This window comes from Falco cherrug, chromosome Z, assembly GCF_023634085.1.
Source record: "Falco cherrug isolate bFalChe1 chromosome Z, bFalChe1.pri, whole genome shotgun sequence".
In the NCBI taxonomy this organism is placed as follows: domain Eukaryota; kingdom Metazoa; phylum Chordata; class Aves; order Falconiformes; family Falconidae; genus Falco; species Falco cherrug.
In genome coordinates, this window is record NC_073720.1 from 10,791,214 (window position 1) to 10,818,191 (window position 26,978).

At 53.4% G+C, this 26,978-nt stretch overlaps 1 protein-coding gene across 2 annotated transcripts in view; it reads left to right on the forward strand.

Annotated features, from left to right (window-relative positions):
* The window catches only part of CNTFR (ciliary neurotrophic factor receptor), a 209,967-nt gene that overhangs the window by 100,782 nt on the left and 82,207 nt on the right, over window positions 1-26,978 (forward strand). For both annotated transcript variants that reach the window (XM_055699741.1, XM_055699742.1), the window contains exon 3: window positions 21,042-21,123. In XM_055699741.1, the coding sequence (XP_055555716.1) occupies window positions 21,042-21,123 (82 nt within the window). The remainder of the gene's footprint in view (window positions 1-21,041; window positions 21,124-26,978) is intronic.

Here is a 26,978-nt window from a genome sequence, read left to right on the forward strand (position 1 = left end):
GCTCCACTTAAACCGCAGCTTTGTGCATTACCTCGCTCAAACTGACGGCTCCTTCCCCTGCAGCGGCCCCGCTTGTCTCATTAAAGCTCCCACCTTTCCGCTGCTCAACTGAAAATCAACAAAGGGAAATTTAGGCTGGATATCAGGAACAATTTCCTCAAGTTGACTGTGAAAGTGCCTCTAGGGAGCAGCAGCAGAGGCTTCGTTGCTTGCAGCATTTAATGGGTTTCCCGTCTCGGCATGGGAGGGAGAGGGCAGGCCATGGTCGGAGCAGTCAGGACAGTGCTGGGCATCCCTGGCTGCAGGCAATGGTCTTGCTCTTTTTTTATTATTTCCCTAGGGAGGAGTAGGGCGGGTGTTGCTACTTCTCCCTCCTCGCTGCTCTCACCAGTATGCTGCAAGTGTGTCAGCACGGTGGCTTTCCCCATTAATAAATGCTGAGATAACTCCCTGCCTGGGAGAGCGACCCGGGCATGTTTGGCTTGAAACAGCATGTGTTCTCTAGCTGTCCAAAAACTGATTTCAGGTGAGAATAACTCCACACGTGTGCTGGAAAAAGCAGATGCCTTCGTTCAGTGACTCACGTCCTTTCTGCATCTCATTGTCAGCTCAGCATTTGGTGGAGGGGGTTTTCACTCATAGTTTTGCTGTCCCAGGTTAGTTCAGGCTGGCTCTTCTCCATGTTGGGGTGAGCCTGCAGCTGTGCCCCTGGGTATTGCTGCTCTGGAATTCAGTGTATGGCTCGGAATGTTTTTTTCCAAATGGGGTGTGTTGTCCTGCTCTGTGTCCCAGCATGGCAAGTGCATGGAGCAGTGTCTGCTAGATTCTGGCACTGCCTGGCACCTTTTCTGCAGTTCCTAAAGGACAAACACTGGAGAGGCTCCCAAAATATTCTGTCTCTGGGGAGGCTGCTTGTGTCACATCACTGGGTTAGACCTTTAGTTTCACACTGAGCTTTTAAGCTCATTGTTTCAATTGGAAAGACAAGGTCTCCTGCCAGTCCCCCTGGTCCAAACAAAGGGGGCAGGGGGATGGAGAAGCTGCCACTTTTCTGAGGTCAATTTGAATGGAGTGAACCATGTTCTCCTGGAGGAAAAGCAAGGTTATTGTGCATGATGCTTCAGGGCAGAGGAGGCCTGGCAGGGCTTTCTGGTCATTCCTGGCTGGCAACACAGGCAGGAAGGTCTCGCAGATGGGCAGCTGTGAATTAAGGTGAAGCAAACCTTCCGCAGAGCTTAGTTGGGAGGGCAGCTTGCAACTCAGGCAGCATAAGAGATGAGAAGAGGTGACAAGGTAGAAACAAAGCCCTAAGGGGGTTTAAACCCTTGCCCAGGCTCCTGCAGTGTGTTTGGGACTCCTTGAAGGCCAGTGGTGTCGAACAACAGGGCGGGGTAAGCATCTCACAAGGATGTATGATCTCACCTCGGATCACTTTTAGTCCAGAAGCCTGATATGTGGAAAGGGGAGAAGAAAGACCTTGTAGTGTAGCATCCCATAAACATAAAGTTGCTGTTGCAGGACGTTTGAAGGGAGAAGAAAAAATGTATGGTAGGAGAGGGACATGAGTGCTTTTGCAGTCCCCATTCCTCAGGGTGCCATGTGAGCATCTTATGGCTGTTTGTGGGCTTTCCCCTTGCAGTGACCTTGTGAGGCCATAAATACAATGGAGACAGAAAACCCAGGGTTTCCGGGGAGCATGATTTTGGGGTGTTGGCACGTAGTATCCCCCAGTGATTTTTCGGGGTTGCACGTCCTTCCTGTCCCACCCTCCCTCCACAGCTGGTGCTGAACGAATGCGGAGGACATTTAATCCTTTCTTAGAATAATTTCATAACCTAAGGCTAAAGGCTACAGATGAGCATGGCCTGTTGGGGACAGGGAACAATCCAAGGTCCTGGTCAGCGTGACAGGCAGCAGTGTCAGTGCAGCAGCCACCAGGCTGTTTTAAAGCAGAACCCTCTCTAGATAGCTTTTAAAAATGTAAGTGATATCTCACAAAAACATGGTTGGGGTGTGGATTCCAGCTGTGCACTTCAGAGATTTCCGATCTTTTGTTTCCCGTGCATGAACCCAACGCACTAATCTGCAATTTGGGGTCTGACTCTGCTCTTGCTCCAGCCAACGGAGCTGTGCCGGGAAGTGGGACACCACGTGTGACCCACAAGGGCTCGGCGGAGAGCAAGCCAGGAGCAGTAAGGGGGAAGGGGAGCAGGTTGGGCTTGATTTCTATGGCTTAGTTTGCAAAATGTTGTCCTGCCATGCAAGATGCTGCTAGGAGATAGGAGACCCCGTTGGATGCTCTTCCAGAGACCGGAGATTCTGACAGCAAGCTGCTGCGAAACATGGTGTCTGGGCCCTCTTGGGCTGCACCCACATCCTAGCTCTCTAAGGAGGCATTGCTTGGAGCCTGAGCTTTGGTGCAGAGATGTGCCCTAATGCCAGAAGCTTTGGGCAGCCTCCCACAAGGGGGAAAGCTGTCACCAGCGTGAGTGCAAGCTAGCTCTGAGTCGTGGCATCTGGTGGTACAGGGGCCAGGGGTCCCATTTTCCTTGTGCGTCACGGTGGACCAGCACAGTGGGGGTGCCTTTCTCCAGGCTTTTTCTTCACTAGCATTGTTCTTACCACCTCCAACGTGGGCCCTGGATGTCTGTGCCCTCCTGGGTGCAGGGGCTGCTGGTGGGCTTCTCATGGTATCACTGGGGAAACCCATGGAGAAGGAAGGGTGAACACATGCAGCCCACTGTGGGGACCAACACCAGCAGCGGCCAGGTCGGGTAGTTCAAAGCAGTCTGGAGCCAGGGTGTACAAGCTGTGCAAGCAGCTGGCTACACAGTCCTGAAGAGTTTCTTTGGAGGGGGAAGCCAAGGCCATGTAACACAAGCAGGGCTGCTCTGGTAACATGTTGTGGGCTGGAAGTGATTCCCTTTGGGGAGCCCAGACCCAGCCCTACAGCCTTTCCCAGGGCTTTCTTAATTTCATCAACTGTCTTTAGCAAAGTCAGGGTTTCCCTTGTGCTAGCTGTCACAAATGCACCTCTTGCGCTGAAAGTGACATTTGTTTTCTGCAATGGTGAGGCTTTGCCCTCCCAGAGCCAGCTGATTTCTCGCTAATCCTGCCCTCCCTCATTTCGCACATTTTTTTCTTCATTCTGCTCCTAGACCACGATGCTTTGCTAAGCGTCACAGTCAGCAGCAGGTAATTTAAACACACATCTGCTTGCAATCTGGGAGGAAGGAGAGAGGCGGTTTGTCTTTGTTAGAAGCCCGGCGGTCATGGCTTTTTGCTTACCTGGTGGCATTAAGACTTTTTTGTGGCTCTCTGGAGGCCAGGTGGGAACCAGGTGTCAAATAAGATGGGGAAAAGGTGCCCTGCTGTGGTCCTTGCCCAAGGGGTATCACTGGAGAAGTTCAGTGAGGGCTGATGGGCTTCACAACCCAACCTGAGTGCTGATACCTGCTGGGTTTGGTTGTCCCCATCTCCCTTGCCCTTCGGTCCCCTTCTTGTGGTCTGCTGGGCTGTCAGCCTTCTCTGGCAATGGCTCGCCATCCTACTGGCCAATTGTTTCTGGGTGTGATAGACAGAGGAAGCCACCAGAGTCAGTGGCCAGGTCCATGGCCTCATTTGAGGAAAGCGCTGTGGTTTGGGTCCTCTCCCTATGGATGAGGCAGGGGACATAGGATGAGCAGGAGGAGGATGGAGCTATTACTCTGGGCATGGTGCAAGCCTGTAGGGGACCAGGGCTTGTCTCCTTCCAGTGCTTCAGGGCAAACCTTTTTCAGTTCTCCATCCCTTGTTGCTGTTCACTCCATTGGGTTTCCTCTTAATGCACCAAGCTGCTTGGTTTATTTTTGGAGCTGCTCACTCTCCACTGGCAGCACAGAGATGCCATGGCATCCATATGGTGGAAGGGCTGAAGGTGCGTAAATCAGGAGAAACTGCTGATTTTCCTGGGGAAACGAGGACACATCCCTGCATTTTTCCAAGGAGCTGGAGGAGTGGAGCAGTGCTGTGACGGTCTCTCTGCTACCGAGGGAGATTGGGGCTGTGGAAGGATGCTGTGACCCCAAAACACTCCTCTCTGCATGCACCCCTTGCAGACCTCTCCTTTCCTGTTGCACTCCTTGTGACTAGTTTTTAAATGCATTGAAGCCTTTCTTGCCTTTCTTTGTGTTTTGCTAAGTTTAGACTGCTTGCCTTTTCCCTTGGTGTCCCAAAACAGCTGCTGAATGAAAGGCAATCGTTTTCTGATATTCAATACCATAAGCAGGAGTGATTTGAAAATGTGTTGATTCCTTAGACTGTGGGAAAAAGACCTGTACTGCTGGCAAAACCAGGCTTAAAAGTAATGTGGGGTTTTTCAGGGTGGGTTTTTTTTTCTTTTTTTGATGGGTTCATGGAAAAGCAACTCATATTTCTTCATTGCTTTGAATTTTCCCTGGAGGCTTCCAAGGGGCTGAAGTCTTGTATTTCTATACACTTGTTTGCAGAGACGGCAAAATGTAGTGGATTCACACAAAAGCCTTGGATTTGGCAGTATTGGAAAAAGGGGATCTGCATAATGCCCTAAAGCATTGTTCTTACAGCCCATGAAAGCCAGACATCCCAAGGGGAGCTCGATGCCAAAATTAGCTGAACTCACAGCCACATCAGTGGGGTGAAGGGGCTGTCCCATGGCTGGTGCCCGAGGAGTTGTGCTTCCCGGCCCTTGTTTTGACACAGATGTTTTGCGTCACACTCAGGTCCGCTGGCAGCAGCACCGGGGCTTTCTGCTCCCCGTGCCTCAAGGCCATCCATGAGGGAATGGCTCCCACCATCGGGTTCATCCCTCATGGCCAAGCGCGGGGTGAGATGCTGATACCTAGGCTCAGTCCGGATGCTGTGCTGCCAGCCCTGCACGGGCTCTCCTCCAGCTAGCCAGCAGCCTCAGGTCCTCTAAAGATTGCGTGTTTGAGATATGTGTAATATTAGTCCGCGTAAATCACATCTAGCCTATGGCTTCCAGCGCTGCTGGCTTGGGTTCTTGCAGACTAGCTCGCTGTCACTCAGCCGCGGGGCGTCTAGGTTAGCTTAATGAGGAAGCCAGACTAAGATGAAATAATTAATGCAGCTGTAGAGTGGAGATGTAGGAGTCTTTGGGGGATAAGGGAGCTGGCCCAAGTCTTCCTCCCCAACTGGAGTGCTCCAGGCCTTCGTGAAGGTTCGGAAATACTCCATTTCCACTGGGTGCTGAAGGTGGGTCTGTGGTCCTTCCAGTCCAGGATGCTCCCAGGAGCTCTCCGAATCAGCTGCGTAGGCACGAGGGTCTGGATCGGGTTCAGGGCAGCAGCTGGGCTGGGGCTGTGAGCTGGGAGCATCGTGGGGGGCCGTGGATGTTTGGAGAGGGTAAACCCCCTGTGCTAGGGGAGAGGAGAGCGGTGCTGGGCTCTGGAGTATGCTCTGTTGTTGGGATGCTCTTCGTGGCCATGAGAATGGAGAGGTGGGCCAGAGCCCTTCTCACTCGGGGCTGGGCCTGCTCCGCCGGTGCGAACGGGCAGCATCAAGGGGAGGCACCCGCTCCCACCGTGAGCTCCTGCTGCTCGGCGCGAGCCCAAATTAAAGCGGGTTTATTTAGTAAACCTGTTCCAGGATAAAGCTTTTGATTTATAGGCACCCCGATAGCGCTCCAAGGAGGACTTGTACAACTTTAACTGCATTTTCTCAGCATCACACCAGCCCAATAAAAGAGAGTTCATATGTGCTGCACAAATTCTCACTTCCAATATAAAAAAGGTTTTATGAGACTGGAAGTCTCGCTGGCTCTGCGGGGGCCGGGTGTATTGGCGGATACTCTGCATGACAGACCCTCGATTCCTCTTTGAGTTGTCAGACTTCAGTAGCATTTACAGCTATTTAGCTATCAAATTTTATGTGCGGCTCTGAGAGAAATGTGTCTTTTAAATACTGCTCTGTCTCATAAACAGCAGTCTGTTAAACCATGTCAATGGTACAAGTGGCTCATGAAGCCCTCCGATGCAATCGCCTACATCTCCGCTCGTTACCTGAGCGGCAAAGTGCTGAACAACTCACCGAGTTAATTTTCCAAACTGGTCATCTTGGCTGAGGATCGGCTTGCCGAGCGAAGGCGGGTAATAACCGTGCCACAGCAGCCCAGTTTGGGTCCTCTTTTACCCCGGTGTACATCTCCTTCCTGCTAGCCTCCTTAAAACCCTGCTCGCTTGGTGCTTGCTCTGGCAACAATCTGACAGTGTTTGTTATCTGCACTAATGGTGGCATCAAGAGGCCACCAGCGAGATCACATCCCTAATTTTCCAACCCAAGGCTCTGAAGCTCAGTATCCTCTGCTTTCTGTGGGAAGACCCTTTGGTCTTCCCTTTGGTTCTCCTCCTTGGAGGAGGAGCTGGCGGCAGGACGTTCCCAGGGTGCTAGTTTTGATCTTGGACATAACAAAATTGCTTTGTTGCTCCTTCAGAACTCCCCTTAGGATATTCCCTCCCCCTCCCCCTTCCCATGGCCTTTCCCCTTTGTGCTTTTCCCAGCAGTGGAGCAGGGGAATAGCATGTAGCACTTTGCATCTCCACACTGTTTATATGGTGACCCAAGCTGAGCCTGTTTACACGAGATGAGGAACTGAAGCTCACTCGCCCTCTTTACCGATAGTGTGATCATGCCAGCTCCAATGCTTGGGATATAATTTACAGACACTGAGCAAGGTTTCAGAGCTGAGCCAGACTTGAGCTTTCAGTCTCTTTTATTGTTTCCTTCTTTTTTTCTTCTTAGTCTTTTAGTGAAAAACGGTAACATTATGTGCATTTTCAAGCCTGAGCCACTTGGAAGGTGCAGGTGGTGCAGGTGGTGCGGAGAGCCCAGGCTGCGGGTGCCTTTGCCCAGAGGCACGGGGTAAAAAGCACTTGGATGTCTAATTGCAGCCATGCACCGCAGAACTGGGAGGTTTGCTCTCCCATCGCTGCCGTTTCCGTGTGCAATGAGCCGGGGGCCAGGGAGGAAAAAAATATATGTGCGTGTGCAGCATGGTTATTTTCAAATATGAAATTGCACCTGCAAAAATAGAAGCCAGGAAGGGACTGGCGAGCAGCTCGGAGCTGGGAGGTGCAATGCGTGCAGAGCAGGGATGGAGACAGAGTCTCTGAGTTTCTTTCCCATGCTTGCACCGCCTGATAGTTTTAGCGGACATTACTTTTCCTCCCCCTTGCATTTCAATTAATCATCTGCTTGTCAGCGCTCTTCCCCCCAGCTCCCCTCCCCGCCAAGTCTCGGGGAGCAGCGCGCACACACGCAAGAGCCCATGCACGCAGCCTGCATGCTGACGGCTTGGCCGCTCGTTAATCACTTGCTGGTGTCGTGGGAGTCGGTCCCCACAGAAGGAGGTTTGGCAGCGGGGAAGACGGCCATCTCCTCGGTCTCCACTTCATTGATGGGGATGGGCTGAGCACAGGATCTGGCCCTGCTGCGTTGCAGCCCCATGGCCTCCATCCCTCTCCATGGTCTCCGTCCTACTCCAGGCAGAGAGCTGGTCAGATTTGTTCAATCAGATTTTGCTTTTCAGTATGTTTGAAAGGAGTGCTGAGCAAAGCCATCCCCCCTTCAGAGTTTGTGCGGGACTTTTTTGTATCTGATTTTTCCTGGCAATGATGTGCTCATACATCCATCCAGGTGAGAAGTGACCTTGGGCAGCCTCCTGGTCCAAGCAGGGTGAATACTGAGTGCAGACCAGTTTAGTTTGGCCATCTGTGTCTTGAAAACCTCCAGGGCTGGAGATCCTAGAACCTGTCTGGGTTTATCTTCCAGTGGGTGACTGTAATGGGAAAACTTCTTTCTTACAGCAAGCCCAAACTGGGCACAATGCTCCAGATGGGGTTTAAGGACTTTTTTTTTATAGTTTTTTTTTCATAGTGGAGGTTGCGGACCCTGCCTAGGCATGTACCTGGCATCAAATTTCCCCTCTGATTGGGAAGAGTTGCCAAAAAAATAACAAAATTAATAAAGTGTACATGCGCGTGTGCATGTTTGTGTGAACAATTACATAGGAATGATTCCTGTTTTGAAGATTGAAAAGAGTTTTGTATTAATACTTTTCACAAGTGTGTTTAAGAACTACAGTTTGACCCCTGCACAAATATGCTGCCTCCACTCAGACTCCTCTGCAACCCCACCAGGAGCTGTGCCCTCTCCCTGCATTGCCTTCGGCTTTACTTCAGCCACACAGATAGTGAACCGAGATGGTTTCTTTTCCTATCCCCTTTCCTTGGCCAGTGTTTTCCTTAATTGGTGCTCTGAGTTTTCATCTGCCAGGAAGAAGCTTTTCTGGGGGCCAGGTAGGACCTGCTCTGGCAAGGGCTGTTGTCTGCTCTGCTGAGAGGTGCTGGAGCTGCAGAAAGCACCGTGATGGGGATGAGAGGTGCATCCAGAGCTGGGGAAGGGGAGCACAAACCTTTTAGGGCAGGTTAAAGAAGGTGGGGCAGACTGGGCAGGCTGTGGGGCAGGAGGCAGAGCACCTTGGAGGTGGGGGCTCAGGGGAAGAGGAGGGCTCAAGGGGAGGAAGGGAGTGTTTGTTGGAGGTGAGCATCCCTGTGAGAGGGCAAGAAGATGTTTGATGTGAGGTTAGCTCCTTCCAGAAGAGCTCATTGGCTTGTTGCAGGAAAGCCCTTAGCCCCAAATGCTGCTGAGCCAGAAGCTGATGGTGAAAGGGAGGGAGCCAGGAGCACCAGTGGGAGATGAGGGACTGAGCGAGCCATGGTAGTCATCCCCTAGCTGGGACAGTCTCAGCTCTGTGGCCCCAGTGCAGTATTTCCACCCTCTCTGAGTTGTGTGGAAGGGCATTAGCTAAAGGATATGCCTGGTGGCAGGTCCAGGTTGAGCCACCTCTGTGTCCCTGGGCTGGAGAGCTGGGGTTTGAACTGAAACCTCTGCTCCTGCTCTCCATCTAGGCAGCATCACGGCAGGCTCAGGCAACCAGAAAGAGCAAAACAAGGCACAGAAACGTGTTTCCCCATGTTTGCTGCTCGTCTGTGGCTTTACCCTGCGGTGAGTGCAGCAAGCTGATGAGTATGAGTAGACCCGACTCTGGCTCAGCTTTTCCTTTGTTCTGCCATTGATGAATATTTGGGGATTGAAAGTGAAATACAGTGCTTTCCTCTTCCAAAGGAAAAAAAAAAAAAAGAGGAGGGAAGGGAAGGAGCCCCTCTTGCATGCTGCACCGGCAAACCCTTGTCATCCTGTAGCAGGAGGCCAGCGCACATGAATATTCCTGTGCAATATGCGCGAGTGATGAGCCCCATATGCAGGCCTTGGGAGAAATTAAATATTTTCTGCGGCGTTTTCCAAAGAACCTTTCTATCAAAGTGCTGGGTCGGGAGCCAAAACGCCCCAGCTTTTGCAGCCCCAGCTGGTTGACACTTCTTTTATTATTTTATTTTAAAACACTGATGAATAATTTCTAATTAGAAAAAAAGCGCCCTCCCCTAATCTGAGTCTTGCCTCAGTGGATGGAGTTGAGCCAGAGTTTGGGAGAGGGTTGGAGGCAGCTGGGGACTCTGTGGCTGCTCTCTGCTGCTGTGTTTTTTTCCTCCTCCGGTGCTGGAGCTTGCAGGAAGGGTCCTGAGATAAAGTGCACACATGGTCCATATCTGCCCAGCAGTGCAGGGTGTAGGACGGCCAGCTGGGCTGGGGCTGGCAGCCTGGTCCTGGCCCCTGCGAGAGGGCAGGGATGTGTGAAAGCTCTGGGCAGGAGGTTTGAAGAGCACCAGCCTCCCAGGTTGAAGGTCACTGGGGTGAAGGTGGGCAAGGGCATTTGCAAGCAAAGTTTGGCATTGCAGGGGCAGATCTTCATATGCTGGTGGCTTTGCCTGCAAAGGTGAGAAGGAGCAAGGGCATGGTGTGGTTTTGCAGGTGGAAGAGAGGGGGCAGTGGCTGGAGGGAGAGGGAGCCCAAGGAGGAGCAGATACAGAAGATGAGACCTGATGCTGGCTCTTGTCTTGAGCAAAGCCCCTTGCTGGTTTTAAGATGTATGAACATGACGCAGAGTTGGAAAGGAACTGACTTGTCAGGCGTGCAGGGGTGGGAGGTAGAGACTGGTTCTGTGGACTAGAAGGAAAGGAGAGCCTGGAGAGTCTAGTTCAGCAAGAACCTGGCCATTTGGTCAGGGTGATGGGCAGCAGGGTGACATGCAGCAGGGTGACATGCAGCAGTGGTGGCAGAGAGCGTGGGGCCAAGCAGGAGAAGCATCGAGCACTCCTGGGCTCTGGCAGCATGGCCAGCTCTGGAGGCACAGCCCCTGGAATTGCCCCAGGATGAATTTAGGCCTGGATCCATGCTCCTTAGATGTGACTCTTCATGGCAAGTCACTTGTGTCCATGTTTAGCACTTGCCTTTGATGGTTTACTGGTGGAAAAAATGCCTTGGAAGAGCGTTGCTGCCAGCAGCAGCTGCCCTCGCCTCCAGCCTCCTCTGTGGCAGCTGTGGGGCTTGAGAGCCGAACAGAGCTTGCAGAGCAAAGCCCAGGTGACGGAGGAACATCACCGCTGAGCCTGCCGTGCCGCCTCGGCACGCGTTTTGGTGTACAACCCCTCCGTCCCCCCCTCACCCTGCGGGATCTGCTTCCCTGATGTCAGACAGCTAATACCCCCTAACAAACATGCTAATTTAAGAGCTGTTAAAGCCAGGGGGCAGCGGGAGGTCACAGTCCACACAAACAGATGGTGTTTTGTCCTTGATAATTGAATTTTCCTGTAGTTTTGGGCGAGAGACTTTCTCGACTTTTATTTCAGCACAGCTGCCTCGAGCCAACTCCATTCCTTCGTTCCTTCCTCGTCATCCTCTGCTTGCTCTCAGCAAACGCCATCTGCAGGGCAGTGGCGGGACCCCTGGGAGGACAAGGGTCCCCAGGGGGTTTTGCAGGTGCCCTGGGTGACCCATTGGGCTGGACCCATGTGCTCTGCTGGATCCAGGCTGCAGTGATCAGAGACCCTGAATAGGCAGCAGTTGGAGACCAGGTGAGTGGCGCCAGCCTGGGACTTGTGGGTGCCCCCAGCCTGTTTCAGCAGTACTGGTGGGGGAGAGACCCTGCGCTTCAGCCTCTTGTGGCTGCCCTTCCCCTTCTTCCAGCTCTGTCAGGTGCGGGGGGGCAAGGGGGCTGGGGTCAGTGAGATCCTGCAATGGTAAGACAGCTGCCAGCATGTGGCGAGGCTCAATGTGCCAGTGGGGCCATTTGGAGCAAAAAAGGGCAGATTCCTCCCCTCTGCTTTCCCAGGAGGGAGTTTGCAAGCAGGAGGGGCAGGCACATCCCCAGGCCCAGTGCCAGCCCTGGGGTGGCCTTCTGTGTCTACCAAAGGGGCTGCTGGCATCACAGCACAGCCCCGTGCCTCAGTTTCCCCCAGCTCACCATTTTGCAGCCAGCTTGGTTGCCCACTTCAAGAAATGGGTGCTGCTGTGGCCTTTGGGGACAGTCCCCAGTAGGCTGTTCAGGGCGTACTGGGATCCTGTCAGATGGCATGGGGTGAGCAAGGTGGAGAAACTGGATAGAACTGGCAGGAGCAACAAGCACTAAACCCTATCTGGCTGCAGCGTCAGCACCGTTTCTCTTCTGTGCTTTTCCCTGCCCAGGTTTTGGTCAGCATCCTTCTGGTGGGGAGGGAGGCAATGGGCAGCCCACATGAAGGTGCAGGACAAATGTCTCCACCATCACATCTGTCTGGCTACCTGAGGTGGCCTGTGTCCCCACAGCAGTTTGTGGGCTGGTGACCCCAGTCTACTGGGTGATGTGAAGGTGCTGCAGGGACCACAGTCCAGGACACTGTCCCATTGCATTGTTTGCAGGTTTGTGCCCCAGGCGCTCTGTGGGTGTTTGGAGCTGGAGGCGTGCATGGTGCCCATGCTAACCCATGGGCATGAGGCCATCAGGCGTGACCCACTATGGCAATCTCCCCTGCAAAACCTGCTGGTCAGCTGGGGGGAGCCTGTGGCTGCAGAGGTGGGGTGGGTCAGGGTGTGGAGGTGTTGGGGGACTCAAAAGGATGCAGCAGGGCAGGACCAGGGGTGGCTGTGGTGCAGCTGTATGCATTTCGTGAACAGGTGTGTGCAGAGCAAGCTGGTGATTCAGTACATTTTGTCCCACTCACCCATATGCAGCAGCACTCCTCCTTTGGGACACCCCATCTTGTGTGGGCCCAGAGGACCCTCTGCACCCCGTGGGGCAGCAAGCCAGATGGGACGGCTGGAGCAGGCTTACAGCTTGGCCAGAACCGGGGTCCTTGTACCATCCTGATGCTCTCCCTATATTGTTTGCTGTCCCCTGTGGTCCATTGTGCTGGGAGGGAGACCCACATGCCAAGGGACGGAGGGAGCTCCCAGGGCAGGTGGATGGGTTGCAGAGAAGAGAGCCCAGCATCTCCTGTGGGACATGGACAGGGAAGGACAGTGAGGAGAGACCGGTGGAGAGCACACAGTCCCCGGCATCCTAAGCCCCTGCCTCTCACAACACCTCCTGCCCTCTCTGGGCCCTGGAGGCTGCCTGGCCTCCGCCTGCCCTGTCCTCTTGCCAGCTCAAACTGCAGGCATGGGGGAGAGATGAAGCAAAGCAAAACAATTCTTCCAGAGGTTCTCTGGGGAGGTGGTGTCAGAGTTATTGGAGTGGCTTCCTCCGTGCCAAGCACTTAAAGAAAAAAAGCCCAAACAAATAAACAAGCCAAAATTAAAATACCCTACAAGCTCTATATAACTGGATGCTCCCTCCCTTACGCTCCCAGCTGCTAAGCCAGTGTCTTATTCCCTCCCTGGATAAAACAGGCTGCCAAGGTCTCTTCTAGCACTCCTCACTCCAGTCTCACTCATGTCTCTGAGCCCCTGCAACATGGGCTTCAGGCTCTCATCTTCCTCCAGCTGTGCCTCAGTGTGCTGGCAAAAAGCAAACCTACCCTGCTTTCCGAGCAGTGAAGCTTGCAGCCTCAGTCCTTTGCTGTGCTGGTTGATTCGGGAGTAAGCTGTACTTCTCCCTGGCTTGGAGACATCACCACCAGGAGGTTTTCTGGAGCCAAGCCAGCATGATCCTGCCTACGCTGGAGGGAAGGGTCCTGCAGGGTGCAGGGTGCCCGTGGTTGGATTGTTGCAGCAGCTGGTTGTTGTGCCCCACTTGCCCCTGTGCTTCTGCAGCAGCCAGGTGTCCTTCACCTCCTCAGTGTGGTAACACTGGAGTAACACCTGAGCCGGTGAGCTTGGACCCAGTGCCCATGCTGGTGTCCAGCCCCTTGCATGGGTGTTGCAGAAAACAGAACTCCAGAGGAGGAAGTTCGGGCTACTAAGAGGTGCAATCTTCATGTTTCCAGCCAAACTACCTGGTCCCTGTGTTCCCACGTGTCATTGAGGGGGGTGTTAAAGCTCCTGTGACCAGATCCACTCCCCGCCCCAAATCCCCACTAGCAGCAACCAGGCTCCTGAGGCTTGGAGAGGCTTGGAAACACCATGCTGCCCTACACCATGTCCGCTGTGCCACAGGCATCCAGCTGGTGGACGAAGTCTGGACAACAAACTGTCTGTCCTCCCTTTCGTCTTTGTTTTTCTCAGAACAGTACATGACTATGGTACAGTCTGGATTTTAACGCTAGGGTGCTTTTCCCTGCCCTGGAGGTTTGCATTTAAGGGGCATTGGGGAATTCATAAAGCAGCATGGCCCCAGAGTCTCCTCAAGGCGTAACGCAGGACTGTGAGCAGAATCCTGGGGCATTTGAAGGGTGGAAGCACCACAGGCAAAAGTGAGAAATGTTGCAAGCATTTGCCTGGAAATCACACGCTGAACCTGGTGTGAGGCAGCAGGTCCTGCCATGTTTGTGTATGGGAGTTTGGTTTTGCTTTTGTGTTTTGTCCCCCATCATTAATGTTCTGTTTTTGTGAGTGGAGACTGGTAATTGAAGTGTCAAAAATCATTGTGACACCAAGAGTTCCTTCCTGCAGTAATCACAGCCTGGAGAGGCAGAGTGAGCAGGATCTGCCCTGAAATGTGCCCATCTTGGGTGATTTCTCCAGTTTCCAGGATGGAGCACTGGGAAATGCCCAGACCACAGGCATCTCCCATCTCCTGTCTGTCTCCCTTCTCTGTCTGGTCTCCGCTGCCTGTCCCTGGTATTGTGCCATCATCTTCATGCCACTGGGGGAAGCATCTATGGAAAAACTTGGCCCAAGACCCCACTTGAATGGAGGCTCCAGAAAAAACAACCATTGTCTTTGGCACTTCTTTAATAAAAGCAAACATCCAATTGATTCCTGCAATCTCTCTCTGCATGGAGCTGGGAAATGCTCAGTGCAGAGGAAAGCTGAGTAAAAAGTGGGGGAAAATGACATTTCCCATTGTTGATCCAAGCTTTCCTCCGTCTTGGAGGCTATCTCGGTGTGGATGTGGGGTGTGGAGCAGTGGGGATTGGGTACGGCAGCTTGGCTGAGCGTCCTGCCCAGGTGGCACTGGTGTGGGGCAGTGTCTCTCCACAACTTCTGCTGTGGGAATTCAGGACCGATCTGCCCTGCTGTGCTTTCTCCCAGCACCGATTTCGAAGACGTGTGATGCTTATTAGTATGCTGTGCTTTGTGTTGGCTTTTATCAATGCTGGAGCAGATGGCTGGGCTTGGACCGCTGCCCTCCACTTGCAGAAAGGCCGATTAATGTGATGGTAGTTGCGAGGACAGGTACAGGCAGTGGGAAACGTTCCCTTTCAAGGCTCTGAGCAGGAAGAGGGGATGGGCAGCAGCAGGCAGCTGCCTGCGCAGCAGCATTGCCCCTTGAGAGCTGTGGCACTGAAGAGCTGTGGCTGGGCAGAGTCACTGGAGAGGTTCCCAGTAGTGTACCTGTGTGATGCTCTCCTGACATTGCTCGTGGAGGTGGGATGTGGCTTTACAGGGAACCACACCGCCAGGATGATTCCCCAGCCTGTCCTTGGGCCATGAAGAAGACAGGTCATGGCATCTCTGCATGTGTCCCTTGTACTGCAGACAGGCTGTGGGCTGCAGTGTCCTGATGCATTAGGGCTTTCTTGGTAAGTTTGGAGGAGCTGCAAGGTGTGGTTTGAGGTAAGAGGAACCCACCTTGCTCCTGGAGCAGAAATCCCCCAGCTTCTGCAGCTTCAGGGCGAGGACCTGGGTGTCACGGGCCCCCTCTGGCCTTTCCACAGCTCCCTACCCTAGCAGGAGCACATCGCTATGATCCACATGAGTAAGAAATTACCTGTCCTGGGAGCCAGCTCACCTGTCAGGCAGGCTCCCAAACAGCCTGAGGTATTTCATGGGTTGCTTGTTCCTCCCCAGACCATCCCAGCTTCCCCTGGACCCCTTGGAAAACAGCTCTGGTATTAGCTGGGCTGATGCTCCCTCCAGGAGTGCCTCTTCATCCCCAAGGGCACGGGGAGCAGCTTTGGTGGCTACCTTTCTCACTCAGACATTCTACCAAGTGACAGCTGGCAAGATGGAGCAACACCAAACTTCAGCACTTACAGCGGATCCAAGAGCCCTGCAAGCCTACAGCCACCTTCAGGGCTTGTCTTCCACCAAAGCAGCTGGGAAATTTTTTGAGGGCCATCACTCCACCTTCTGTCTGTCTCTCCTAGACTTCAAGGGAAGGAGGATTAGTGCTGCTGCCCAGGGACCCAGCGGTGCTGCCTAGGCTGGCAGAGGCACAATGATGGAGCGGCTCTGCCGTGGGGGGATTCCTTCCTTCAGGGCATCCTCTCACTTGGTGTCTCTGCTTTATTACTGGGGAGGAAGGAGGTGGAGGGAGGAAAGTTGCAGTCTGTGAGAGCCATGAGTGAATTAATTTCAGTGAGCCCCAACCATCCTGGAGTGCTCATGGTCCAGGCGGGCAGTGCTAATCGCCCTGTTGACAGTGGGGGTTTAAATTGGATTTAAGAAGGCTTTTCAAGCAGCAGGGGCTCTGGCTCTGCAGGTAAGGATTTCTGATAGCATGTATTAAGGAGCTGATAAAGCCCCTCTTTTCTATTCTCCCTCTTAAGTAGCAAAGTGGAGTTTAGCACTGACAAGGCATTGTTAAGGCCAGGAGGCTTTAGGGCTGTTAGCAAATGTACGATATTGTACAACAACTATATTCTCCTCTCCTTTCCTTTGCCTTGCTGCCAGGGTTGATCTGAAGAGAGGAGACTCAGTGCTTTTGGACACCCCATTGTTGCTCCCAGGACTGCCCCCCTGCTCACAGCGCTGCCCACGATCAGCACAGTCCTTGTGGGAACCAGGGCTGGAGGGTGTCGTGCCCACTGTGGTGCTTCACTGCTTGTCCCAGTGGCATGTGCACTGCCCTCCAGAAGGGATGGCATCTCACTGTAGCACCCCAGGTCCCCAGGGCTGGGAAGCGCTGTGGCAGGACCTCTGCTAGCAAAGAGCTGGGCTGAGCAATCAAGGGTGTCTTTGGTAAGCGTGTTCCTGTGAGGCTGGGGCCCAGGAGATGCCTGCTCCAAGTGTCTCAGGTGCAGGGACACTGTGATGGCTACAGTCAGTGTCTGCACTACAGGCAAACACCCAAACACCTTGGGGACAGGCAGATTGTGACCTCTCCTGCAGGACAGGTATGCTGCAGTGTCTACAGTCAGCATCTGCAGTACAGGTGTATTGTAAGGTCAACAATCAGTATCTGCAATACAGGCATACTGTTGTGTCTGCGGTCAGTGTGTGCAGGACAGGCATATGTACCATAACACCTACAGCTGGCATCTGCAGTACAGGCATACCAGAGTGTCTGCAGTCAGTGTCTGCAGTACAGGTGTCCTGCAGCAGCTACAGTCAGTGTCTGCAGTACAGGCATCCTGCAGCAGCTACAGTCATTGTCTGCAAACAGGCGTACCGTGGTGTCTACAGCTGGTGTGTGTAGTAGAGGCTGTACCATAGTGTCTGTAGCCACTGCCTGCAGTACAGGCACACTGTGGTGCCTGCAGTACAGACACTGCAGGGCTCCTTTGGAAGGCTCTGGGCAAGGATGCAGTGGGGGGCATGTGGGAAGGAGACAACTTCCAGAGTTTTATTTCCCCCCCCAGGTCACCACTTCAGAGCCAGGCCCTGTAACAGCACCTGGTGGGGAATTGCCCCACAGAAGTCTTTGTGATGGAAACACTAGGTTTTGAAACTACAACACTTGGGGTTTTTTGTGGGAGCCACGCAGTTGCAGAAGGAGGCCCTACTTCTTTGTCATTGCTGGGAGGGGGCCGTGGCAGGTGGGCATTGCAGCGGGAGGCTGGGGTGCAGCCTGTGTCCCTCACCAGCTGGGGACAGCACTGCCCTGGAGCTGCTGTTTCCAGCTGCCAGTTGGTACCCTATTACCAGTGAGCATCCCCAAGGTTTTGGGGATCCTTCTAAGCGAGAGCTGGAAAGGATCCGTCCCTCTGCCTGCTTGGAAGAGGACAGTGGGACTGTTCAGCAGATGGTGGTATCCTACTTTTCACTTGGATACAGGATGCCCTTCTCTCTTGCTGCCCACCTCGGGACTTTCCTCAGCCCATCACACCACAGCAGTTAATGTCACGCTGCTGTGCCACTTCAATCCTGTGTGTTGGGGCAGCTTCTGGGCTTGTCTTCATGTAGGTCTGGCCACAGCCCCCTTCCACATAGCCTGATCTTGCTCAGGAAAAACGCAACTGGAAACACATTTAGTTTGGACCAAGAGGAAGGGGACTATATTCATGTCTACACTGAGTTGTCTTCTGCTAAGGGTGACCATGACTGATGTCTTCAGTACACCTGGCGCAGAGTACAAGGCAAGGAAGGATCGGCTAGTGGCTCTCTCCCAAAACAAGAAGCGAGGAAGGCTGCTGGAGATGCCTCCAGCTCCAGAGCTGCCAGGCCACTGCATCTCGTGTGCCCCCTCACCTCCCTTCACCCCTGCCCAGGCTCCTCTTTCCTCTCCACTGCGAAGAAAGGATTCACTACAGGGGCAAAAGCAAATATTCTCCAGCCTCTTGTTTCACAGAAGACTGCGTTTCCCACTGCTGAGTTCGCTGTGTAATAAATGCGGTTCCCCACCGTCACCTTTCAACTGGTTGCTGCTGGAGTGGGGACGCAACCCAGGGAGCTGCACACCTGGTGAGCTGCTGCTCACTGGCCCATATGCCCACATGCCAGGGCTTTTGCTAGAGAAACCGTTAAATGAGCAAATACAGCAAATGGAAATTTGCATTAGAAGCATCTACAGAAATTGCGAAGGTTTCATTAATGTGCTTGGAAAAAAAATAATCAACATGGCTTTGAGCAAAACAGTCAAACAAAGCAAATACTGCATGGGAAATTGCAATTCAAGTGAGAAAAAGTTGGTTTTCTGGCTCAGTCTTTCACATTAAAACAGCTCTGGCTCCTGCCAGAGCAGGACTCATCTCTGAAAAGAAATAAGGTTTTACAGGGCAAAAGCAGCCGAGTGGTGAGGTCTCTGTGTGGGAGCCTCTGCCTGTGTCCTGGCCATGCCGCAGAGTCCCCAGGGAACCTGGTCGAATCCTTCCTCTGTCCTTTTCCACCTGCAGCCAAACAGCATCACCCTTGAGTCTGTTGGTGCTTTGGGACAGGAACCATCCCTTGCCATGTAACTGTGGTGCCTGTTGCCACACTGGTCTGGCCTTGAGGAGGCTGCCAGGCACGTTGGCAAGAGCAGTAGCAATTATTTTAACAAGTGATAAGAGGAGGAGCAGCAGGGGAGGGAAAGTGGCTTTGCTCCTTGGCACGACTGAGATGTAGAGCATGATGGTTGGTGATGTTATTTGCACCACATGAACCAAACTGAAGGCTACAGCAAGCAGGTCTTAACACTTTTCAAAGAGCAGGCTGATTGCTGGGGGTTCAGAGGGGCTGCTGTCCTGCCTCCCATCATTGCCACTGTCCCAGAGATGGGATGGTTGTGCTACCTGGGGGTACCTGGACTGCAGTGCAGGGCAGGGGCTCTGGCCCTGGTGCAGTTCCCTGCATGCTTCAATTCCTGGTGCAACCCACCAACTTCCAGCGCTGTAGAGAGGGAATATTCAGTGGGAAGTGAATTTGGGGTTGGTAGAGAGAGTCAGCTCCTGGTTTTCAGGCAGCTGTCAAGCTGCTTGGGCCCTGCGTGCCAGCACTGCTCCAGGATGTGCCATTGCACCTACCTTGGGTCCTGGCCATCACCCATGCCCCGAGCTGCCGCTCACAAGAGGCAGCTAGCACGCAGGTGGGGTGGCAACAGGGGAGCCACGCTGCAGGCACGGTGGGGACACATAGAGGAGGCAGAGCAGAGACAGAGCGGAGAGAAGGCACAGGGAAAAAGAGGAGCAGCAGAGAAGAAGCAGAGTGAATGATAACGATGTAATTAGCACTTAGTGCTCCTCGCCCAGAGCTTTCAAAGGAAGGTCACCTTCATTATATCTGCTTAACAGGCAGAGAAACTGAGGCACGGGGATGACTGCGAGAGTGATATGCTCAAGGTGACTGGGGGTGGGGGGATTGGGCTGGGCTGGGAGCAGGGTCTGGGGCTGGTATATCCACGCTATGCAGCTGCAGCACACTGGGGATGGCTCTTGCTGCCAGCCCTCCCGGCCCAAACCCAGCACTGCAAATTCAGCAGCAAGGCCATGGGTCCCTTCTCTACCCATTGCCAGATTCCCCATCGTCAGACACCCCAGCATCCCTGCCACGGAGGCATTTGAGGGCAGGCTGGTCCTGCTGCACCCCAAAATCTGCTCGTGATATCCCTCCCAGCTGCTCTTGCCTTCCCCTCCAGCCCTGCAATGGCTCATGTCCTGCTGCGAACCCGAGGCCATCTGGGCTTCTGCAACAGCCGTGTTGGGTAATGGAATATGTTTTGCTGTTTTTTTTTCTCTGGCCAGTACAGCTCCCCCTTTATTTAGGTTTAAATGGATGCCATCTGGCTAACGAGCTCATACTCATGTTCTAGATTAAAAGGCAATCCTCTGCACGTTACTGATACGGTGCTGGAGATTAGAGAGGTTTAAATGGTTTTGAAGCTGTAATTTGCTTTTCACGCACGGTGCTGTTTACCTGCTGGTGGGTGGGCTGCCATCCTCATTGCTGTCCCCAGCAGCTCCCTCCCAGCTCTGCTGTTCTCTGCCAGCCATGGCTGCAAGAAGAAGAGAGCACAGGCATCTCCAAGCCTGACAGGGCTGCACAGGACATTCTTGGGTTGTTGCTGCCATTTGTCCACTGCTGGGGGAGCTTGTTGGTACAAGGAGGATGTTCCCTGCTTGTCTCTAAAGCCCAGCATGTCTCCACACACCTGCCTTCTTAGCTGTGTGTACCCTCCTGCCCCCCACCTCCATGCACCCCAGCATCCCCTGGAGTATGACATGATTCACGGGGATAGAGCAGCCTCTGCACCTCTCCCAGCCCAGAGGGATGTTGAGAGGGTGCTGACGGCAGGTGGCTGAGGCAGCATGCTGCATCCGTCAGTCACTGTGAAGACATTGATGAAGGTTACACTGTCCTCGGCATGCCTAGAAATGCTGCTGCTGTTGCATCAGGCTGGTGGACAGCACAGCGCTCAGTACTAGCACCAGAGGGGCTGTGCTGGATCAGCAACAGCTGCTGCCCATGCGGCGATCTGCATCTTGCACATCCTAAGCACTGGCTGCTGCTGTGAAGTGTCTGGGTGTGCTCTCATCTCTTCAAAGAACCTCTGCAACCCACCTGCAGCCAGTGGCTGTTCCTAGGGTGATGCTGCAGCTGCCAAGGAGAGCCCAGCACCAGGGTTTGACTTTCTTAAGGGAAATGTTGAAGATGAGATGAGGAAAATACAGCATTTGTGCAAGGTGTATCATCACCTCCGGGCAGCCAGTTATGCTGGCATCTCCTATGGAAAGTGCCATAGGCTACTGAGTGATGGAGTATGCACCAGCAAAATGCCTCATGTTGCAGTGAGTTCCCCCATGGCTGAGATGAAGCCTTGCTTTGTGACCATCTCTTTGTGGTCCCATTGCACCCTTCAGCTGCCTGGGAGGGGCAAGCTCTTGGCACACCATGTATGAGATCTTCTGGGGGCAAAACCTGACTGCTTCTGCCTGTGTTTGCTTCCACAGATGGCTAACCCTGTCCCGTCAGCCTGCTGCGTGGTGCTTGCCGTGGTGGTGGTGGTGTATGCCCAGAGACACAGCCAGCAGGGTGAGTCTCATCACATCTCTCCCACCTTGGGGGTCCTGAAAAATATGAATGCTGCTCCTCCAGCCTCTCCCCTGGGACAAGCCAGGTGCACTTTCCAGGCTTGCCTGATACTGGCAAGATAACATCCAAATTTCTGGGTGTTACCACTTTTCTCCTCTCCATGACACACACGTCCCCTCCTGCCCACCACAGGGTTCAGGCATCCTGCATCCCCCCAGGGCCCCCAGTGTCCTTGTCCTGCCCACACCCCTGCATGTCCCAGTGTACCCCTACAGCCAGGGCACTGCTTCCCATCCCTTCACCTCCCCTTTTTTGTTGCACACTGTCCTGTGCAACCCACCCATGAAGGGAAGCAGCAGCCTGGCAGCCCCACCCCGACACCCTACCCCATGACCGTGATGGATGCCTCATCCTGCTCTCAAGTCCCTGGGGTGACTTTGTTCCCATTGCCACCACACATCTGTTCCCACCACTATCCCCTTCTTTCCAAGTTGGCAGAAGATTTAGGGCTTACCTTAGTGACAGCTTTAGAGAGACTACATTTTAGAGTCACCAGTGGCACTGGGAGCTGGAGGACCTTACATGTTCCTAGGTCTAGGCAGGAGCAGGAAGGTTAAAGGGAGGAAAGCTGGGTCTCACTGTGGAGTCACCTATGGCAGCCCTGCAAAGTGGGACAAAATGGAGGACCTCCAAAATTCGCTGGCTTTCCTGGCAGTCAGCCTGACTCTAGTTGCTTTCAGTGGATTACGGAGGGGAATTTTGCTGATTAACTCCAGTAAGGACATCTGTGCATCCACAGGCTTTGTGGGATAGAGAAACCCAGCCAGAGGGCCCGGCTGAGCTGCCCTAAATCCAGCTGGGTGGGTTTACCTTGCTGGAAGCTGCCAGCTTGGAAAAAAAAGCTGGGGTTTGGCAGCATGTTTCCATCACATGGGGACAGCTGCTCGCCGGACATGGAGGGAGCTTGCTGGGTGGTGTTGCGGGAGCGTTCCCACACCTTCACAGGGCACCTGCTCAAAGCATTTGGGTGCTGAGCTGTGTGTTGCTTGTGGTGGTGTGATGCTTTCTGCAGAGAAGCAATGCTGCTTGGTCCTACTGTGCTTGTAGGACTGCTCTCTGGGAAACCTTGAAAGACCCAGTGTCAGGGCTGCCAGAGTAGCCTTTGGATGCACTGTGCTGCTTCCCTTTGTGCTCTGGGAATGGCAGCCCAGACCTGTTGCATGGGGAGATGCACAAAATACAGACATGCCAGGTACTTCAGGCTTATCCACGCTTGAAATGTATTGTCTAGACAGAGAAACAAACACTACTCCCCACCAGTGCTGGCCAGGGCTGTGCATTTTGCTGCTGGCAGCGGTTTGCTGGCACAGAGCGTGGCCCTAGGTAAGGCCCCTGGCCAGACAAGCTGCAATGACTGTCACCTTCTGCTCCATGATTCAGCAGGATTCAGGGATTTGGCAGCATAGCCTCCCCATCCCTGTGTCTCTCCTCTTTCCCTTGCCTGACTGTGTCCAGGAGGGAGATGTCTGAGGCATCTGGAGCTACTGAGACCTGAGTGCATCAATAAGCACCTGAACAAGGTGTGCAGAGTGAGGCAGGGCTCTGCCCATCTGCAAGAGCCAGAGAGGCAGTTCTGTACTGGGGAATGTAAAAAGAAGAAAGGCAGGGGGCTGGGGGAACTGGTATAAGAGCTGGAGGAAGGCCAGTAGGGCACTTCCAGGATTGTCCTCCATATGTCCCCCTGAGGCACCATGTGTCCCTCTGGGCACTTCTCTGAAACACTGAGGTGATGCTCTGTGCAGGGGCTTTGGAGCAGCAGATCTCCTGCCCACCCTGCCATGCCCAGCTTGGAGAGGCTGCCCACACGCAGGTGAAGTCAGGGAGTGTCTGCCCCGCACTGGAGACCCAAAGGATTATGCTCCATCCCCCCCACGCAGAGCGCACTCCCTGCCCCACTGCAGTCTCCCCTTGCCAGCCCATGCTCATCCCCCTGCTAGCTGGGTGCTCAGGCTTGGAAAGCACAGCAGGAATGGGGTGGGAGGATGGATTAATCCCACTGGTGGCAGGGACTGGCTGGAGTGGGGGGAATACACTGGCATAAAGTCCATTTATCATCCACTTCAGGCACGCTCGACTTTAATAGCTCATGAAGCACTTTAAGAGCTGCATTAGCACTGAATACTTGAGTGAGGAGGGTGTGACAAGCTGTTAAGTGAGCATGAGCACAGCACAGTGAGCTTGGCCACCCGCTCTCACCCACTCCTGGCTCTCACGTGCACCCTGGTGATTACTGGAGCATCCTGCGAAGTGCCACATGAATTAATAAAAGCAGCGTCAGGCTCGAGTGGAGGTGAGACTGCTCGTGCGTTAACCCCTCTGCTCTTCGCCTTTGGTCCTTCTCCTTGGAGCTGGCAGAGCAAAGGGTGCATTTTCTGGGAGGTGGGAGCCCAGGATACTCTCCAATGTTGGCAGAGGTGTGTGTGGAGGGGCTGTCACTCCCTTTGGTTGCAGAGCTCCCTTGCTTGGCATCCGTGGCAGGTTGCTGAAGTTCCACCTGCACCACCCGGCTGGGCACTGTCGCTTCCAGCTACCCGTGGAGGTGGGCACTGTGCGGTGGGAGACTGGAGCTGGCACTCAGGGCAGTCCCAGGGCTTGCTCAGAGGGTGGCACTAACGTGCTGGCTTGGGCAGTGCTGGCGTTTGAGTGTCCTGCCGCAGGGAAGAGCAGAGTGGCAGCAAAAGAGGGTGTTCATGAGGGGCTCTCCCATGGCATGGCCCCTTGTGACACCCCAGCCAGGGGGTATGTGGGTAGGGCAGAATGGCTGGCTGTGGACAAGGGATGCTACCCCTCAGGGGAAGCATCACTGATTTCTCAGGTTGTGGCTGCACCTCCAGGACAGCTGAATCCATTGAATGGGAATTGCTTCCACCCCACTTCCACCATCGGGTCTTTGGTTGCAGTGTTTTTGGGCAGCAGGGTTGGACTCTTGGTGCTGCTGGAGCTGTCAGCTCAGGGAGTTGCACGGTGCACGCACAGCTAATTCTATTCCTGCTAAACCAGTCACCCTGTGCTGCTCAGCCCCTGGCACAGGGTGGCTCTGGCAGGCTCCGGCAGCCGGCTCGGCATGGGTGGGATCTGCTGCTCGCTGCCACTGCACTGAATGCATGCCTTCCCCAGCCTGTCTGGGCAGCTGTCACGGGGTCATTTTGAACACCCACCTCAGCGCTCTTGAATTTAGTGAAAGAAAAGGTGATGCACTGGGTAAAATTGGAAGTGGAGGGGAAAAGACATAAGGCTTGCAGGGATTAACTGCCAGAATAGGGTGGTATAAAGTGGTGTTTGGCCCTCCTGCTGGACCTGCTGAGTAGATGGTCCAGGGATGTCCTCTCGGTGCATGGGTCAGCGCTAAAAGTAAACCAGCTTCAGATGGAGCTGCCAGATGGGGAGCAGCGTGCTCCAGAAACGGGCATTGCCCTGGGCAGCCAGAAGGTTGTCGCCCTCCACACAGCTCCCAGCCAGCACAGAGAGATAGACGGGAGCTGTGGGAAGAAATGGGAGGGGGCAGGGGAGGCAGAACTGTCTGAAGATCGTCCAGGAGAGACCAGTGTCCTCCCTGTCATTGTAGGCAGCTCAGTTTTCCTTCCTGTATTTCCTTCTCCAGGCAGTGGTTGACGCCAATTTATTTCAGAGGAGCGGAAGGTGATGGGGAAAGCTCAGCAGAGCACAGAAGCAATGCTGCCTGCTGCAACACTCACACCTTTGGCTGGCCAGGGGCTCTGGCATGTGAAAGCAGTGCTGGCAGGGGTGCCTGCAGTGCAGAGACCCTCTTCCTAGCAGAAGTTGGGCACCCTCAAAGGAAAGGGAAAGGCCACAGCATGAGCCCTGGGGCTTTGCCAAAGCTCCTTACATAGGAGATGTGTACATGGTGGAGATGCCTAAATGCATGTCAGGCCATAAAGCATACATGCATGGGTGATTTCAACTCTTTCTATTCGTTGCCATTACTGCCTGTGGCTGGATTTAGCTGTTCCCAGTAGACCTACAGTAGGCTACAGCAGTCCTAGAAGGAGGGAGCTCTGCTTCCCCAGACTTGTGCCACGACCAAAGGATCTTCCCCATCCATCAGCTTTGCCAGTTATGTCCACATCTGTCCCAGATTGAGGTTTCTTTGCTTTTAAAACTGGAGTAATTCTGCTTTATTGATCCTCACCTTGCTGAATTAACTCATGTTTAAACAATAATTATGTTTTCACTGAGGAGAGGAGACAAAGAGATAAACATCTCTGGAAATGAATGCTTTTCAGATGCCACATGCTGAGGTTAATTTATTGATGGGTGCCGAAGCTGCTATCTCCTCTTTTTCTCACCAGCAACAAGCAATTAGCCCCCATCATTCCTCAGCCGAGGAAAGAGAGAGAGAGATTTTGTTCCATTACTTTCCCTTCTCTCTTGCTCTCTTAAGCTCTGGTGCTAATCTTTTGCAATCGGTTCTGCTGCAAAGCCTCCAGGGAGCTTTAGTTTGCCTGTGCCTTGTTAGAAATGCTGCCCACATTTCAGCTAAGACAAAGCCTGGTCCGGTAAACAGCCTTTAAGATGCACAGCAAAGCCATGCAAATTGGCTTTTCAAAGAGAAACAGCTGTAGATACATCCCTCTCTCCCCTCCCCACATTGCCCAGCCTTCTCCATATGGCATTTGTGACTGACGAGGATGGGACCAGCTCCTTCTGGACTCTGCTTCGTCCCACATCAGTCAGCCTATCCAACTCCCCAGGGCATCTGCCTGGCACAGTTAAGCTAGTTGCTTTTGGTTTTGGGGTGTTCTCTGGCTTTTCTGTGTAGGGGATGGTTTGTAGATTCATGCAGGATCATGTCACTTGTTTGTAGACATCTGAGGAGGTTTTGTTTGTTGTGCAAATGTTGTCCAGTTAAGGTACCTGGATCCAAGTGGGTGATGGGCTACCTGGGTCTTGAGGCTTTGTCTTGTGCTTGTGGTGCATAGGGGAGATGTGCATCCAACCTAAGACAGCTTTGAAAGAGTAGGCTCTCCAAATACATAAGGTCTCTCCTCTCCTCTCCCTCACCTCTCTCATCACGCTATTGGAGTGCCCTTCAGTCATCCATTAAGCAACATGACTAACATCTGTCATGTGTTCTTTGTTTTTCCATCCGTTCCCCAGGGCAAGATGCATGTGCAACAGAAGGTTTTGGATTTTTTGTAATTGCCTGGGTACGGGCACTCGCTAGGGAAGGCAAGGTCAAAGGAACTGCCTGTGTGGGTGCTGAGTGGCGACTTGGGAGGCTGGAGATAGTCCATGCTTCCTGCAGAGCCTCATTCCATGCTCAGGCTGGGGCCAGTGCAGGAAAAAGCTCTGTCTCCTCATTACATAGCACCTTCCCACCTCCTGTGACACCTCTTGGCATCTCGAGCCAAGTTTTGCTCTCATCACAGCACGCAGGCACTTTGTCTCTGGGTGGCTCCTGCCAAGGCCTTGTCGGTGGTGTCCTCCCCAGGACACAGCCCTGCCTTCTGCGAGTCTGACCTACATTCCTCCACTGGAGATGAATGAACTTGTGTTTGGCTGCGTAAAACACATGCTCTCACTGAGGGAAGGCTAGTGTATTAACTGCTCCAGAGCTCTGTGTGCAATGGACTCACCCTTTCCGTTACATACAGCAGCCTTTGTGTCACTGGCAACCTTTGCCAGCAGCAGTTTTATGTTGCCTTCAAGATAATTGATAAGTTGAGTGATTAGCAATTGGCCAAGAACAGATCCCTGCTGGGCCACACCAGGAACACCCTCCTGCAATGATGATTCCCCATTAACAATTAATTCCCCATAAGCAATTATATTTT